The sequence below is a fragment of the Neofelis nebulosa genome, chromosome 2 (assembly GCF_028018385.1).
Source record: "Neofelis nebulosa isolate mNeoNeb1 chromosome 2, mNeoNeb1.pri, whole genome shotgun sequence".
NCBI classification, from domain to species: domain Eukaryota; kingdom Metazoa; phylum Chordata; class Mammalia; order Carnivora; family Felidae; genus Neofelis; species Neofelis nebulosa.
Window position 1 is genome coordinate 60,870,957 of NC_080783.1, and position 13,724 is coordinate 60,884,680.

A 13,724-nucleotide genomic window follows, 5' to 3' on the forward strand; every position below is an offset into this window, starting at 1 on the left:
TCACCCTAGCCAGGCCACAGCTACTGACACTCTGAGTGATTACACACTGTAGTAATTAATCTGGGCGGATCCTTGGGACTGTGAATAAGAGGTTCACAGCCACTGGTCTGTCATTAAAAACTACCAATCACATTTCTTTGGGTGGTAATACCTGTCTGATCTTCAGAGAACTAAGACTACACTTCACTATATAATACCAAATAGAAAACTATTAATTTACTAGACAGTATATTTTGCATTGGAAAATTATTCAGGCCAGTGCATGCTGTGTTATCTGAGCACTACATACATGCCTTATTTTTATTTATTAGATTGTGATAAACCAGCTAGAAAAGGTTCATAAAATTGCTTAAATCTAAACAAAATCCTTTGGTGAAGAAAATATTTTCAGACTGGTCAATTCTGCCAGATCAGTCCTTGGTGATCAGTAATGACACATGTCATATCCAAAATACCTTCTAAGAAGAAAGCAACTTTGCCCTAAGAACTTTTACTCTTCGTTCCATGGTATCATTGCTAAACGACATCTCTCAATTTGTAGGCATCTTGAATAAACCATCTTTAAGATCATTTTCTTTTGACATCAACTGAACAGTAGAGCCCAAAGGAAAAAAAGAAAACCCTCAATCATATAAAATAAAAACCTCAAATACTTTAGTTTGGCTCCATGGAATAAAAAAAACAATTCAGGTTATAATTTTAGAGTCTGTTTCACATATATAATGTGGTGTTACTAAGCAATGAACACTTTCATAAAAAATTTATTTCACACTTTTATACAAATATCCACAGGTATTTTCTAATCATGAAATAATTTTACAGTGCTAGTTAGTATTAAAATGTATCAAATGCAAACAGACCAGTGACTTGACTTTGAGATGACATTTTTAACAATAAACACCACTACATTCTTGTTTCATTGTTGCTGAACCGCCCTTCCACCTCCTCCCTCCCTTTTATTCATTTTTTTTTATAACAAAGGTCTGTAACACTCAGAATACCAGCTTCTTAGCAACCTAGAAAGACAGTGCATTAGGTTACAAGTTACCTAAGGAAGAAATTGAGATTTCAAACACTGGTATGACCGATTTTAGAGAAATTTTTGTAAACAAAGTATCATTTGTAAAACTGTCTTTGTGAATGAAAATCCCAAAGTACAACAAGAGTATCTTAAGGGCATATGATTTCTGAAAAGAAAAAAAAAAAAGCTCCACAGCAAAAATGGCACATATAGCTGTATTTTGTTCTTTTGAAAGATTGAGACACTGCTTATACTATATGCAAACAAATTAGCACCTGCTTGCTATTATTCCCCATATGACAACATTTTGAAATTTTTTTTAATTCAGCTTTACTATCTATTCAATCTCTGTTGAATGTATAAAAATGCCACTTCATTCTTATAATTAAGCCATTTAAAATTGTGGTTAGTGCAGTCCCAAAGTAATTTGGGGGAATACAGATTAGGGGAGGAAACGAAGTTAAAGACAGAACATTGACTCACTGTTTCCAACATTTAAAAACTTAAAAGCCATGATGTTCTGACTTTCGGTATCAGATACTCAGTAGTCTCACGCTGGATCAGTCTGGAGCTGCCAGAGGCACCCACCATTTCTTTCAAGTCCTGATTATACAATACTTGCAGTAAGGACTAAACTGCACTGAAGTTCAGCAAACGAACACATTATTTCCAAGGGTTCCTGAAAGTTACAGCACAAAATGCAGGACACATCACACAGGGCTCCAAACTCAGAAATATCCACTGTGTGGTAAGGATTAAACCTCTATGGTTAATTCCTATTTCTTAAACATTTTGGGCCTGGAGGAAGGCGTGAGGGCTGTCATGAAGGGAGATGCAGTAGGAACTTTATAAGGAATGTTGTTTTTTGTTTTGTTTTGTTTTGTTTTGCAGTAAATCCAAACCAGTGACAATCCAGGTTCTAATTCTGATGGTTTAATCCAACTGGAAGAGAATCTTTGGCCTGTCAATAACAAAATGGTTTATAAAGAAGAAAAAATAAATACCATATACAAGTAAGTATAACTAGCATTCAAGTCTGTTGCACCTGTGTGTTTTAGTGAAAAGGAAGCATGAAACCTGTATGTTATCTAGTGTGAGTATTCACACATCTAGGAAATGGGAAAAGATGGCAGGATGGCAACATCACCTATTGCACATTTAAGAATAGCACTTTAAATCGAAATACAACTCCCCCGACGGCATAGTCTTATGATGAGGGACAGTTAACTTGCGAGTTCTCGAGTCCTACAGGAACAATGTGTGCAGAGGCAGCGCCAGGTTAGGACGGCCACTCTGTTAGCACAGACCGGGAGCCCTCTTCAGCTAGGCTAAGTGGGAAGATGTCACGTGAGCGCCACCCGGCGGTCCCTTTCCCGGCACGTGTAAGTCAGCCACACCAAAACAACAAAGGCAACCCGGAAAGTTAAATTAAGGCAGTGAAAGAAAAATCCATTCCAACAGTCTTAAATTTGGCTGTGCAAAACCGGAGCCTCAGGCTACATGACCACGTCCACAGTTGAAACTGCTCAGTTCGTACTGTGTGTAGTCTGTCTGAAGTTAATATTCCAGGGATGGAGCAGCCTTTTAAGTCCGTTTTGATTTGAGTTGGGAGGGGGAGGATGCAGTTTGGGAACTGTGAAGCTTTTTCTGGCCCCCTTTAAGAGTAGCTTTCATTTTCATTCCACCTTGTGATCCACTGTTTTTTTTCAAGGTTATCATTATATTTTTCATCTTTGATCTCCCGCTCTTCCTTCCGGATCCTCACAGCATGGTATCGGGGAACGCTATCATCGTACCTAGAGCGTTTAAAGAATCCGCACTGACGAAGGGGAAAGAGAAACAGAAACAAACTAAGTATCTCAAGAAAAGCAAATGCACAAAATGGGAATGTCTAAGCTTTCTGTTCAGCTACGCCTACCTTTGGATGAAGGGGGAAAAAATAAACATGGTTTCTTTTAAGAAGGAACTAGTAGGTCCAAAAGACATACCCGCAGTGGGGATGAACAGAAGAGAAGACAGCTGTAACATTGGAAGAAAAGTCCGTTTTTCCACTGTGTCTCTACTAACTTAAGAGTTATGGAAAAATGCTTCCATTTTTTATAATCACAATATTATATGTTAAAGATCTAATTTTCAGGTTAAAAAGATTGGTCTTTAAAAATGATATTCTAATAAAGGCCATAAACCAAAGATTATTCATACCCCTTTCCCACTAACAAAATGGAATCAGATCACAAATATTTTACAAATTACTATTTAAATATGCCAGTGTTCAAATGGGCCACTTTAAGAATCTTCTCTCCTCCAAGGCTCAGCACATATCTCTCATTAGCTACCAGGCAATTTACACTGCCTGGATTTCCTGTTGTGCTTATAAATTAAGCTGTTTCGTTAATAAATCATGTAGTAACTGTGTCCTGTAATAAAATCAATTGTGTACCACAAAGAACTTGAGGACAGTAGCACTACATTGAATTTTCGAGCACCACTGATTTCTTTTTTTGGCAAAAGAAATTTACACTTAAATTATTAATGAATATATATTTTATTCATTTTTTAAAAAATATTCAATCTGATCAAAAGTAGATTTTTATTGAGAACATATTAGGAAGTTTTTTACTGAAACTGAATTTTTAAAATGAATAAAATATACGTTTAATGAAACAGATGTGTTTTCAATTTAAAAATGCAGATAGAGGGAAGATGAAGACAGTTGGAAGGGTCAATTTGTATCACGTAACAGGAATGGAACATTTAGATGTTATAAAAGTGTCACAGGGCAAAGTAAAATTATATCCAGGCATCACTAAATCAATAGGAAAAACTGACCAAGACATTTTGTTCTAAGGCTGTTTCTACATTGGACTCCATAATTATTCTGTGCAAAAAGCCAAAATACCTATCAATTACAAAATGTGGCTCTTGCTTCATTTAGACAAAGGAGGAAATCAAGGGTGGTATGTAAAACTGAAATGGAAATGCTGGGGTTCATCATGACAATGCCATGGAAAGGGATTATGGAGTAATTCTATCCTCTCATGCTCAGAGAAATGGAAAAAGGAATTATCACCAATTCCTGTTTCCATGGATCTACACACAAGAGAAGCAAAATACATGAACTTAAAATCAACCAAGAACCAAAGTTGAATAAAATCTCTAGGAACATGAAACAAGGTCAAACTCCATTACAACAACATTGAAATAGTAACTGTCCAGATCATTTTTATATTAGAATTTTGCATAATGAAGGTCACTTTAGTATAGAACCATCTTCTGAAATTGGCCATCATGTCCACCATGTCAACAACAGTCATAGTTTGTTGTAATGGTCTTTGACCTGTAGTAAATAAGCAGGAAAAGGAAGTTGCATGCTTAGCTAGCATAAAACAATTTCTGAGCAACAATAAAAGCATTCCAAGCCTTCCCCCATCACTTTATAGCAAGATCAAAAAAGACAGTGAGAAAGCCTTCTCTTCAGGAGAAACACAATGTTTCCAACATGCAACAGGTTAATTAGGCAGTCAACACAAGCTTCTATCTGTGAGAAATTCCAAAATGGACAAGAAACCTGTCACGATTTCTTATTCATCTTTGAAATTCCAAGTGGGATGCTAGGTACTAGATTGACAACACATGGCAAACTGGGCTACTGTGGAGGGCTAATGCCTCCTTTTGTGTGTACATAGATTACAATCTTCTTCATTGCTGTGGGTGATGTTTGACAACAACACAGAATAACTCACCTGCAACAAAAGATTCTTTGTGCATTTCTAAAAAATAAAAAGACCCTGAGCTTTCAAGTGAAATAAAATAAATCCAAGCAAGGCAAGCCAGTGTGGACATTTGGAAACATCTGTTAATGGGACACACACAGCAAGCTGTTGCTCTTAAAGTTAGCCACCACAACCATAGCACGTCCCACAGCTAGCAATTAAAAAACATTGATCAATTACCAATTACAGAAGTAGATCAATACTATGCATCAGAAGTAAGCCTCTCTTTATCAGATGGCTGAGCATGGATCTCAGCCTTGTGATATGTGGCATCATAATGATCTTTCTTATTTCTCTTGAAGAAACCACACTATAAGGAAGCAAGGTATTTAGTCAGTTTTACAGTTTTGTATATAAGAGCTAAACAAAAGCAAATCTCAGATGTTAACCTGTTTTCTATTTATAGCTTGTTTATTTACAAAGAGACCATGATGGATCAGCCAAAACTGGACAGCCACCGCACTATGTTACACGGACAGCGACCAAACCAACTCAATTCTCATGGGTCTCTGGTCAAATACTTAGATGACATTACTCAGCTGATGTTTGTATTTGTAACAGAAATCCTGAGGACAAAAATCATTGTAACGATTATGAATATGAACCCTAAAACAGGCAAAAGATTGACTTTTGCGTTTTACTTAGACAAAGGTTAAGGAAGTTCTCTAAAATTTAGCACAAATCCAAATAAAAAAAGATGCTGCATTTTTCTGCCTTTCACAGTAACTTGTATGGAACAAATGCCATCTACTTGAGGCCTTTGGATTTGTGGGTAAATCACAATATAAATTTGAATTTACCATCATGAAAGAATGATTGCTGTCATTTTCCCAAATTCTGAACCACTATGAAACCCTTAAGTGGTAGGAACCTATGTTCTTCAGGTTAAGTCACTCTAAATGAACACAGAAGTGTAATTCCACTTTCTACTATAATTTCCTTCATTCAATGATGGAGAAATTTTTTGGTCTACTTGTTCCTAAGGCTATGGAACTGCCCTTTGAAACATAGCTTGGTCAAATAAACCTGCCCTCCTGGAAAACTGTGCTTCCTGGCCTGGCAACTCATGAAAGTAAAAATCTAGGTCTGTTTTGTATAGCATGCTAACTACTAAGTACATGAGAGTATTCAAATTTAAATGAAAAATACCTCCGTTGCACCAGCCACATTCCAAGTGCTCAGTAGTCACCTGTGTCTCATGACTACACATTGCATAGTGCAGCTGCAGAACACTTCCATCATCACAGGGCGTTTTATGGGCAGCACGGATCTAAACTCTCTATCCTGGGGTTTACTTGTGACTCTCTCCATTTAATACACAGTGAACACACCCAGCCAACTTTCAGTCACACATGCCAGGCAACAGGGTGGGGAGAAGCAATGAGCCAGGAACCCAAAGTCCTGGTCCCGTCTGCAGTTTGGCAACATTCTTAATATCCACAGGCATGAGCATCCTTGTTGGCACAATTAAGGTGACTGGACCAGCCTCAAGGACTTTTTGTCTTTACCTTCCAACAAAACCCTGTGTAATACCCTGGAATTTAAAGCAGATATCAGAACTACTCTGGTTGAAGTGGGGATATTTGCACTAACTCCCCTGCCTCACTTCATCTTGGCACCTATGTGGATGTGCAAAACTCACTTTAAAGGCCACTGAACCACAGTCCTCTCTGGCCCTCCAGTTCTAGGATTTTAACACATAAAAACAAATAGTTCACTTTCAGAAAGAAGAGTATCTGTAAAGTAATAAAAATGATCTTCATGGAGGGGACATAGAGGTTGTCTGAGTTGCACTTTTGAGTTCTGGATACTTTAGAGCTACAAACAACCATGAGATCACACAGTCCAATGTACGTACTAAAGAGCTAAAACAAACCAGTGCCCTGGGGAGATGAAATAATTTGCCTAAAATTATATAGCTTGGGCTTCTTAACTCTCAACCCACTGCTATGTCTCACCCTCATTAAAGACTGCCAATAAGACCTGCTCTGAAAAAGACTTTGTGACCTCCTCCCAAGAGTACACGAAGGCCATCCTCAGATATCAAACCTCAAATTCAGTTTTTGATACCAAAATAGCTTCCAGAGCATCTCCTATGGCTGGCTGTGCTGACCAGAGAAACCTACTGCCTAAAGTGAACATCAGAGGTAGGATTGGCTAATGTCCAATTCAAGGAGGAGTCTTGGCATGAACAATTACGAAGCTTCAATCACACATTTGGAGGACACCAGAAAGTTATCTCACACTAGGAAAAGGAAGTTACTTGGAAAAATAAAACAAAAAGAAATGTCCAATATTTGAAAGTGACAATATCCTGAATCCTTGTCAATTATACTTGGATCCAAGGGAAGGATATAGATGGTTTGGTCCTGGAGATTGTTGGTAGAGGTTCATAATCATTTGCCCAAAATCCTGTGGACCAGAATTTTTCTGGAAATCCAGAAATTTTGGCATCTTAGAAAAGTAACATGCTGCATACATAATGCCACTGTAATCTAGATATTAGTTTCACAGAACTGCTAAATAAAGGGTAAAGGGTATATACTGCCTCTCTTCACATGTCGTCTTGTTCCCAAATAAGTCGTTACAAATTTTCAGAGGTTTTTTGCAATTTGTAATTGTCGATAAGGGACTATGAGCCTCCTTTACTCACTTAGAATCGTCCAAAATCTATAGGTCATAATCTTTGGCAACGAAAGTATGCATCCATCCCACACACATATTTTTGTAATGTAGACTATTCACTGGCAGAAATCAAGGGGAAGATACTAAACTTTATTTGCGGGACCAAATATTTCATGAAGAACATCAAATTAAACCCAGATCTTCCTCATGTTTGATAGAGGCTATGAGGACTCCCTTGCAATGGAGTTATTAATTTCATGTTTTTAATGTTTATTTATTTATTTTGAGAGAGAGAGAGAGGGAGAGAGAGAATCCCAAGCAGGCTCTGTGCTGTCAGTGCTGAGCCTGACACGGGGCTCGGTCTCACGAACTGCGAGATCATGACCTGAGCTGAAATCCAGTGTCGGATGCTTAACTAACTGAGCCACCCAGGTACCCCAATTTCATGCTTTTCTATTTCTAATCTGGCTGCAACTGTAAGTAAGCCCCGTTTATTCACAGAAGTTGAAATTAACAAGGATACACGTTCAGGTTAATGGGATATCCAACAATTTGGCTTAGATTCCTAATTTAAGATGAAGAAAACGCTGAAGTAGTAAAATTTTTAAATTGTTACTTTCCGAACAGCTAAATTATGTGAAAAGCACCAAGATTTTTTTTATTTAGGAAGCTCCTCATAATGTACAAATGACATACCTTTAAATCTAAGGTGCTTGGTAGATATACAGGTTTCACTGTAAAATTCTCAAGTTTGCTCTATGTTGGCAAAGCTTTATAATAAAATGTTGGGGAAAGGGAAGCATTACAAAGAAATGTACAGACTATCAGTGTAAATTCACTTTTTTCAAAAAACATTAAAACTCAAATGCCAGCCAGGACTTACCTTCCAGAGTAAAAACACTAAGAGAGCAAGCATCAAAATCCCAGCAAGTATAGCCACTAGGATGATCCACCAGGGTACTCCTGAATATTGAGCTACGGTCTTTGAGGGAAACACAGTCACACGAACCTATGGGGCACAAAAGCAAGCACCACTGTAAGTGGGGTTCATAGTTCTAATTCTGTTCCAGACACATTTTGAACAATACAGCCTAATTAGATGCCTTTGATCTAACTGATACGAGATCTTGTCTCAGAACCTGGAAAATGCTGGACTGTGTTTTGACAAAGTTTTTTTTTTTTTTCTGCTAACCCCTCTTTTTAAAACCTTTATATTGAATTAAAGTAGAGAAAATTGTATAATAAACCATTTATTCATCACCAAGTTTCAACACTCATCAATACACAGCCAATCTTGTTTCATCTGTATAATCTGGTATCTTTTTGAGAATGATCACCTTCTCTTTTCATTTTCAGTAATGGAAATAGAAGGGCCCAAAATGGCTAATATAGGCCATAATTAGCCTATATTCCTCAGATTAAAAAAATGTTTATATATTTATTTTGAGAGAATGAGCAGGGGAGGGACAGAGAGACGAAGAGAGAGAACCCCAAGCAGGCTCCACACCGTCAGCACGGAGCCTGATGCGGGGCTTGAGCTCATGAACCTTGAGATTATGACCTGAGCCAAAATCAAGAGTTGGACACTTAAGTGACTGAGCCATCCAGGTACCCGATTCCTCACTCAGATTTTAAAGATGATGTGAAATATGGAAATAGGGATGGAGCTGCATTGCTGATACCATTTTAACTTTTCGTTAGGATGTCCAACTAAGGACCCTAATACACAGTAAGGTTTCCTGCAATGGCCTTGTACGTGTGTTCTACAATAACATATTTGGACAAAGTAAGCCCTGGATTTGTTCTTAGAGGGCTTAGAGCTGTAAGCTGCAGCTGGCGAGAAGCCTAAACTCTAACCATTTGATAGTTGGCAAATACCAATTAAACAGAAATAGTGTCTATTCAGAAACCTAAGAAGTTGCTTACAGCAATTTGCAACAACTCAGTTATGTGCGTTTAGGATTCAGGTGGATTTCTGTGAAACCAGGAGACTATTTTTCCAAGCATGTAAAAGACCTGGTGATAGCTACAAACAGGATTTTGTAAACAGATTAGAGAGCTTCCAGTTGGGTTTCTGATATTTCTGAATTACAAGAATGTAAGGTGAGGGGTAAAGAAAAAGTGTGAGTACTTGGCTTCCGAGAAGTGTTTTCAGTCAAGTACTCTGTATTAGTATCGAATTCCTGATGCTGCCTAAAAGTGCTTCTATGTCTGTCTACATTGTGCTTCCATACTTACGTGATTCTCTTTTTAAAAGAAAACCTCTTCACTAAAATACTTCTCTTTCTACTTATAATAGAAAGTAGCTTCTCAGCCTCATTTACAGAATATACTTTAAAGCAAAAGAATTGCTTTTCTTTGAACATTTAAGAGGAAAGAAGTCTGTTTTCAGCCTGTTACACCAACTCTGACACCTCTCCCAGCTACTGTGTTTCCTGTTATGCTCTCAGTGAGGTTTCTCTCAAACTGCCAGACAACTGTGGGCGGCGGGGGGGGGGGGGGGGGGGGGGGGAGGGGGGGGGCTTTGTTCAATCCTCCCTACCTTCCATCCCCCTTCGGAAAGGCATCCCAGCTGTAAGCTAAAACCACCCCTGATTACTGGGTCTAACACAGGCGTATCCACTTAGTGGGAAGAAAGAATGGTGAGAGACCAGTGATGAAATAGCGTACTCGATGTGACTGGTAAGCCTGCCTACTCTAAACCAAAACAAACAAAAAAAATTAGCCTATGCTGATCTCATTTACTTGGGGGCCAGATGACAACCTGGAAGGACCATCCTCATTTTTAAGAATAAGTTCTGATAAATCTGGAAGTGGAGAGTGGAGACTGGTCCGTGGCAGGGGACCCAGCCCCACAATCGCACTGTGTTATCAGAGTGCCTTTTAAATGGCTGATAATAGGAGAAACCACTCCTATAAATGGCAGCAATCCAACAGTGTAAGAGCTGAACAAGGTAATTTTTGATTTGGTGGGGGTGGAGTGTACATCCTGCTGAGAGGTCTAGCCCCGAGTCTGACTACCATTCAAACCAGATTTTGGAGCCTTTCAGAAACTGTGAAACAACTCAGCGTCAAAGACTGAAGACTGAAGCCAGGGGCAGGGCTACACTTGTAAAGGGCAGATGTGCTCTGCAAACCCAGGCTGTGTGTAAGGCCACACTGCAGTCCAGGAAGGTGAGAGAGGAGAGTCAGCAAGACTTTGTTTTTTCCGTAAACTTTCACCTACATTTTGTTTTGTTTTTAAGACAGTCATTCTCCAACTGAGACTGGGAATCAAGGGGGAGCTGACCTCAGAACTGGGGAAGGGGAGACCAGACGTGAGCTGTGACCTCCAGAGCTCTGGAAAGCCTGGTCAGATCTTGCCACAGCAGCTATTATTGATGGACAGTGACAGGTTAAGGGGAGTGGAAATTACTCCAACTCCAAAAACATTTGGGGGAGGTTGTTCTTTAAAATCTAGGCGTTTGCACATTTCACATATGCATGTGAAGATGAGGCTTGAGCTCTGCTGACGCATTAAATTCCATCATGAGTGAGCAGTGCTTAGACCCCATTTGCCTGCTCACTGCCAGAATGGTTCCCCTGACATAGTACTCTCTATTCTTAGAACATCAATCTAAGAAATCACATGAAGGGATTTTCATATCTTTCACAAAACTCTCTATTAAAGACATCATCACCTTTCATGTGCTTTCCTCATATCAGAAACCCATCTTGTAAAAGGATCCAGATCTCATATTCTCTGAATTTAAAGCCAAAAGAAGAAAATCACATTCCCCTGAAGAATGATATGCCTTTTACCTATTTTTGGCAACGAGGAAGCAGATACTCTTTTCCAATTTCCTTAGGAATGAAGTGGGGGATATATAAATACAACCAATAAACAATCTCTTCCTTCCTTGACTTAATTCAACAATTATCTCCTGGTTCACATTCCCCTAGACCATGAAATTCTTAACAGTCAACACTGTATCTTATTCAACTTTGCTTCTCTAGCATTTGTGCAGGGAAGGCACTGTGTGTGCACAATAAGTACTTGTTAACTGGATGGATTTAATTGATGCTAAAATGTAACCATTTTATCTGGTTCAATTAGGTGACCAGCTCTCTGACTTTAGTATAACAATGTGCTAAAATGTATTGAGAAGCAATCAGAACACTCTTAAAATTGGTTGGGTTATAAGGAAACTAAAAGGTATTTTTTTGTTCTTTTGTTTTTCTTCCTTTTCTTTTCTTCTAGCCAGGACTAGAGTGTAAGCAAGGAGAAGTTTTAATATGAAGACCAAAAGACAAGACTGAATTACTCAACCTCCTTTGCTTCTATCTCCAAAGAAAAATGATCTTCAGGCTAGAAAGGACAGATGGACTAAGATAAAGATGAAATGGAAACCCACAATAAGTGAGGGAATAAAGAGAAAGGCATCATGACACTTGAATTAAGCTCACATCTTTAGGCCCAGGAAAAGTACACCTAAATACTAAAGAAAATACTAAAGAAACATGTAGATGTATATCTGAGCTGCTGTATCTCAGAAATCAGAGTCAACAGAAGACGTACCAGAAGACTAGAGATAAGAAAATGTCTTCATTTTCAAAAGAAATGCACTCTAGATACAAAACAGTAATACATTCACAAATCCACCCATTATTAAATAACCAAGGAGGATCACAGCAGACTCCACTTCCCGTTAGCATGCACGAGTTCTCCAAGCCCTTACATGAAACGCCCCAGAGAACCTCACTTTCATTTGTGACCCAGCCACTAGACTGGGTACCAGCACCCTAGTCCCATCATCTTCCAGAAAACAAGAGCACTTGATGGGGGCCTGTGAGCCCAAGGTCTGGTCTCACGTCACATGGCGGTCCTGTGACCTAAGGGAGAGACAACCTTCCTTGGATTGTTTTCTCATGGGAATCTGACATCTGGAGACTTACTGGGAAGCAGGCGTTACAGAGTCAAAGAGAATAGGAGCCCTGAAACCAGAGACTTATAGGTTTCAACTCAGGATCCCAACTGTGCCTGCTTCCTTTTTTGGTAAAATGGGTAAGTCTACCTTGTCATTCTTCTGAGGTTTAAATGACTGTACATAGGTAAAATGTCTAGTAAATTGTAGACATTTTATTAATGTTTTATGATGTTTATCCATCCCCTCTAAAGTGTTGTTTCTTTTTCCAGCTCTGAAAACTCAGTGATTCTCAGGGTTACTGGTTGTTTTTTTTTAAGTGTTTATTTTATTTTGAGAGAGAGTGCACACAAGCAGGAGTGGGATGGAGAGAGAGGAGCGAGATTCCCAAGCAGTCTCTGCACTGTCAGCACAGAGCCCACTGCAGTGCTCGAACTCCCAAACCAGCAGTTCATGACCTGAGCCGAAACCAAAAGGCAGACGCTTACCAACTGAGCCACCCTGAGGTGCCCCTCAGGCTTACTGATTTAAAGTTCTAGCAAGCTATCGCAGCTGCCTCCAGTCAGGATAGAGAAGGGCTTCTCAGGAAGGTTATGGCTCCACTGACCGTCCTCTATGATGCCTTATTGATAAGAGGTAGAAAGGTGGGCTGGAATAACATGCGAAGATAATCTAAGGCCAGGGTGACGTATGTCCTGGTGAGCCTAGGACAGTCCTAATTTATATCCCTTGTCCCAGCATCCTGCCCAGTTTAGCATTTGCCCCAGACAAAAAGACAAATGTGTTCTAGTTTGGATGATAGGTTTTAACAGCTAAAAATCAATGTATTTAGAAACGAGTGCTCAGGAGAGCTCACTGCTGGCTCAAAGGACTGAAGCCAAAACACTTCTATAGGCACATCAGTAGATCAGTTTAAGAATGGTAAGTCACAATCTTTTTCTCAGTCTCTTGTAAAACATCCTGGTCTATGACATGCAGTCACTGTATCTTGAGAGCATGACAGAAGCCCCTGTGGGCTACAGACCCCCACAAGGAACCCTTTCCACTGTGCCCCTGAAGCCACTGCTCCCAGTCCCGTGAAGCATTTTTCTCAATTGCCTGGGTGAGGCCAGAGAAAGCATGCCTCTCAGCTTTGAAAAAGATAAAACCTTGCAGGCATAGAACACTACCAGGGCAAATGATCAAGACTCAGAACTACTCTGTGAACTGAAATGACAGACCACAAGCAAATCACATAAAACGTAAGGACACATTTAAAGGCATGCATTTAGGGGCGTCTGGGGGGCTCCGCCAGTTAAGCTTCTGACTTCGGCTCAGGTCACGATCTCGCACTTGGTAGGTTTGAGCCCCGCGTCAGGCTCTGTGCTAACAGCTCAGAGCCTGCAGCCGGCTTTAGACTCT

At 39.5% G+C, this 13,724-nt stretch overlaps 1 protein-coding gene and 1 long non-coding RNA gene across 4 annotated transcripts in view; one reads left to right on the plus strand and one right to left on the minus strand.

The window, feature by feature from the left end:
* LOC131502854 (uncharacterized) overlaps positions 1 to 1,959 on the plus strand; it is a 54,718-nt gene extending 52,759 nt beyond the window's left edge. For all 3 annotated transcript variants that reach the window (XR_009257226.1, XR_009257224.1, XR_009257225.1), the window contains one exon: positions 1,913 to 1,959. This is a non-coding gene — a long non-coding RNA (uncharacterized LOC131502854). The remainder of the gene's footprint in view (positions 1 to 1,912) is intronic.
* ITGA6 (integrin subunit alpha 6) overlaps positions 742 to 13,724 on the minus strand; it is a 77,100-nt gene continuing 64,117 nt past the window's right edge. The window contains exons 24-25 of the mRNA XM_058713952.1: positions 8,303 to 8,428; positions 742 to 2,840 (exon numbers count right to left, since the gene is read on the minus strand). Coding sequence (XP_058569935.1) covers positions 2,679 to 2,840; positions 8,303 to 8,428 — 288 coding nt within the window. The 3' untranslated portion in view covers positions 742 to 2,678. The remainder of the gene's footprint in view (positions 2,841 to 8,302; positions 8,429 to 13,724) is intronic.